Source organism: Jaculus jaculus, chromosome 13 (assembly GCF_020740685.1).
Source record: "Jaculus jaculus isolate mJacJac1 chromosome 13, mJacJac1.mat.Y.cur, whole genome shotgun sequence".
Lineage (NCBI taxonomy): Eukaryota > Metazoa > Chordata > Mammalia > Rodentia > Dipodidae > Jaculus > Jaculus jaculus.
The window spans coordinates 49,697,099-49,700,097 of NC_059114.1; the positions used below are offsets into that span (position 1 = coordinate 49,697,099).

A 2,999-nucleotide genomic window follows, 5' to 3' on the forward strand; every position below is an offset into this window, starting at 1 on the left:
AGGAAGGACTGTGGTGGGGCTGCTACGCTGAGGAGTCGAAGCACTCCATGGCACGTTCCAATGCTTGGTGATGGAGGAGCCTGGAATTTCAAAAGGACATTGTGGCTTTTGTTTTGCCTGTGATGACTAGCAGATCTTCTCACATGGCTGCAGGGAGGGGTGCTGACCTTTGGTCTCAGGAGATTTTCTGGTGATAAATTCATCATACAAGTGCACAGGTCCTCAGCTGGCAGGCCCTCCCTCCAGGCCAAAGACATGGCATTGTAGGGTTTCCTACTAGGCCAGGCTAGGCACAGTTTAGTCACTACACAGACAGTGGAGTTTGCCCATTTGATCTGTTACTGTGGAAACATTTAGGCAGGTTTTTACATGAATTGGACCTCCCTTTTTTTGGAGAAGGGGTAGGGAGGAGTGTGGATATTTGTTTTACAATTCGTTCAAAGGATGCTACAAATTGGCCTCAAGAGAATCTGAGTAATTGCCCAGGTACCACAAGAGAAAAGCTGCCAAAGCTGTTTTTTCTCCTTTGTTGAAGTCAGGGCCTGGGTCTGAAGAAGAGATTCTGTGAAAAATAATCTGAATACAAGAAGGTGGAAAGGGAAGGGAGCCATAACTTTTTTTTTTTTTTTTTTTTTTAACCTTCTGGGCTAAATGTAACTTGAAGATATGGGTAAATTTGGGCAAGAAAAGAAACACCATTCTTCTGAAGTAGATTGAAGCAGTGATTTTTAAAACAAAGAAAGCAGAACTAGAACATCTGAAATCTTTAATCCTTTCTTTACAGGTTACCTAGACCACTTTTGATTAAGAAAACTGTAGAAAGTTAGTAACTGCCACAAGCCAATGCCAGGTGATGGCACGTGTCAGTTTTCCAGAGTCCTGCTTCGCGGGTGTCTGAATGCACTGTGGGGGTCTCTGCTCACACTTGCTGGAATCACTCACGACAGATTTTAGTCCACAGGTCGCTTTCCCCCATATTTCTTTGTAAACTCTTCAGCGTTCTTACAGCATTTTTTACGGTCCTTAGAGTATTCTTCAGCTAGGTCAGCCCGGAGGGGGTGCTCAGGCTGGGGGTCATTCACCAGTGCTATGAGGGACTGGATTACTTGGTCAGTCTTGGTTGCTGGCTTCCAGCTCTCAGCACTAATCACCGGCAGGCAGACCTGCCCCTTTTCATCAATGTTTGGGTGATAGATCTTTGTTTTAAATGTGATCTTCGGTGGCTTGAATGGATACTCTGCTGGAAAGTTGATTTCAATTCTGAAGGCCCCCTTATCATATGGAGGGTTGTCAGGAACAATAAGCCCTTGCCAAGTCAATAAATTAGCTTCATAAACCTGGATGTTACGGAAGTTTTTCATTCCACATTTGCGGATCTCTTCAAGCTCCTTCATCAGCCTCCTGCTGGCCGCCATCTTGGATCTGGTGCTGCTCTATTATTTAATTTTTAAGAGAGACAGACAGACAGACAGACAGACAGACACACACACACACACACACACACACACACACACACACACACACACACACACACACAGAGAGAGAGAGAGAGAGAGAGAGAGAGGGAGGGTGGGAGAGAGGAAGAGAGAATGGGTATTCCAGGGCCTCCAGCCACTGAAAACGAACTCCAGATGTGTGCGCCCCCTTGTGCATCTGGCTAACGTGGGTCCTGGGGAATTGAGCCTCGAACCTGGGGTCCTTAGGCTTCACAGGCAAATACTTAACTGCTAAGCCATCTCTCCAGCCCAATAATAACATTTTTTAATTTGCATTATAGATATCATATAGATTTTTTTTTTACTAATGAGAAAATTTCAATCTTAAGTTTATGCCTTTTAGGTCCCTGTGAAAAATCCCTGTGGGAAGGTTGGTGGTATAGCTCAGTGGTAGAGTAATTGTCTAGCATGTGTGAGAACTTGGGTTTGATAACCAGCACTGAAGAAACACAACAAACAATAAATGGATAACAAACTGTTGTGAGGCAGATTCATAGGAACTGAAGAGAGGAAGGAAGCTCTGATTGAACAAGTCAAGTCTGGGAGATCTGAAATTTACAGGTCACTCAACCACTGCCAATGCTATATTAATTGGAAACGGAAGCATTCTCTTCTAGGAGGGACAGGAAAGAAGTTCCAGAGATCCAGGAAGTCAACAAATCTAGGAAAGGGTTGAAAGACCTGCTCTAAGGCTATATACAAGTAGAACAACTGGTTGGAGTCGGAGAGGGAAGACTCGATTGAGCTGCCTGCAAGTGATAGAGTGTGCTTGAGACTCGCCAGTTCAGCTGTGGTATAGTGTGCTTCAGAGATCCAGTTTCTATGACTCATCACCTGTGCTGAGGAGGGCTTTCTGGTGATGCAGCCTTTGAGTAGTAAGTTATGGGAGGTCATAATCCAGGATGGGATGAACCTTCTTGTGCTGTGGCTGAGTTTGAGTCGTCTGTTGCTTCTGTCAGCAAGCACTCACCCTGTCCTGTAAAATAAAATCATTGGTTCATGGAAACTGGTTTTGGTGTAATTGTCGTTTGGTCTTTCATTTGTGCCTTGTCTGGGGAGAAGATGGGTGTTCATGTCACTCCAGGAGAAAAGGTTTCTCTCAACACAAACAAAAAAAGAGAAGCAAAAACCTCTGTGATTGAGGAGAGCTGACAGCATGCCTCATTTCACAACCTCCTGGTCCATCCATTCAACCCAAATGATGTTGTAAATACTAAAACCTGGTCTCACCTTTCTACTTAATATCATCCACATTCCATTCCATGCCCCACAATACTCTGAGTGAGCAGTTCTCATTCATTTTGGTCCTCTCACACTCTCAATCATTGAAGTTCTACAACAGACTTTGTTCATGTAAGTTATGCTTATCGATATTTACTGTACAAAATATAGAAATTTAAAAGTATGTATTTGTTAACATGTTTAAAAAAATGACACACAAGACACTTAATGAAAAAGAATTGCATTTTTTCCAAATGAAAACTACGGAAATGAATGGCATTG

The 2,999-nt window shown here is 43.4% G+C and overlaps 1 protein-coding gene across 1 annotated transcript; it reads right to left on the reverse strand.

The window, feature by feature from the left end:
- Positions 1-749: 749 nt before the first annotated feature.
- LOC123454156 (ubiquitin-conjugating enzyme E2 L3-like) lies at positions 750-1,427 on the reverse strand. The gene has a single exon (XM_045132744.1). The coding sequence runs from the start codon at positions 1,413-1,415 to the stop codon at positions 951-953; it is 465 nt and encodes a 154-aa protein (XP_044988679.1). The 5' UTR covers positions 1,416-1,427; the 3' UTR covers positions 750-950.
- Between the last annotated feature and the right edge of the window lie 1,572 nt (positions 1,428-2,999).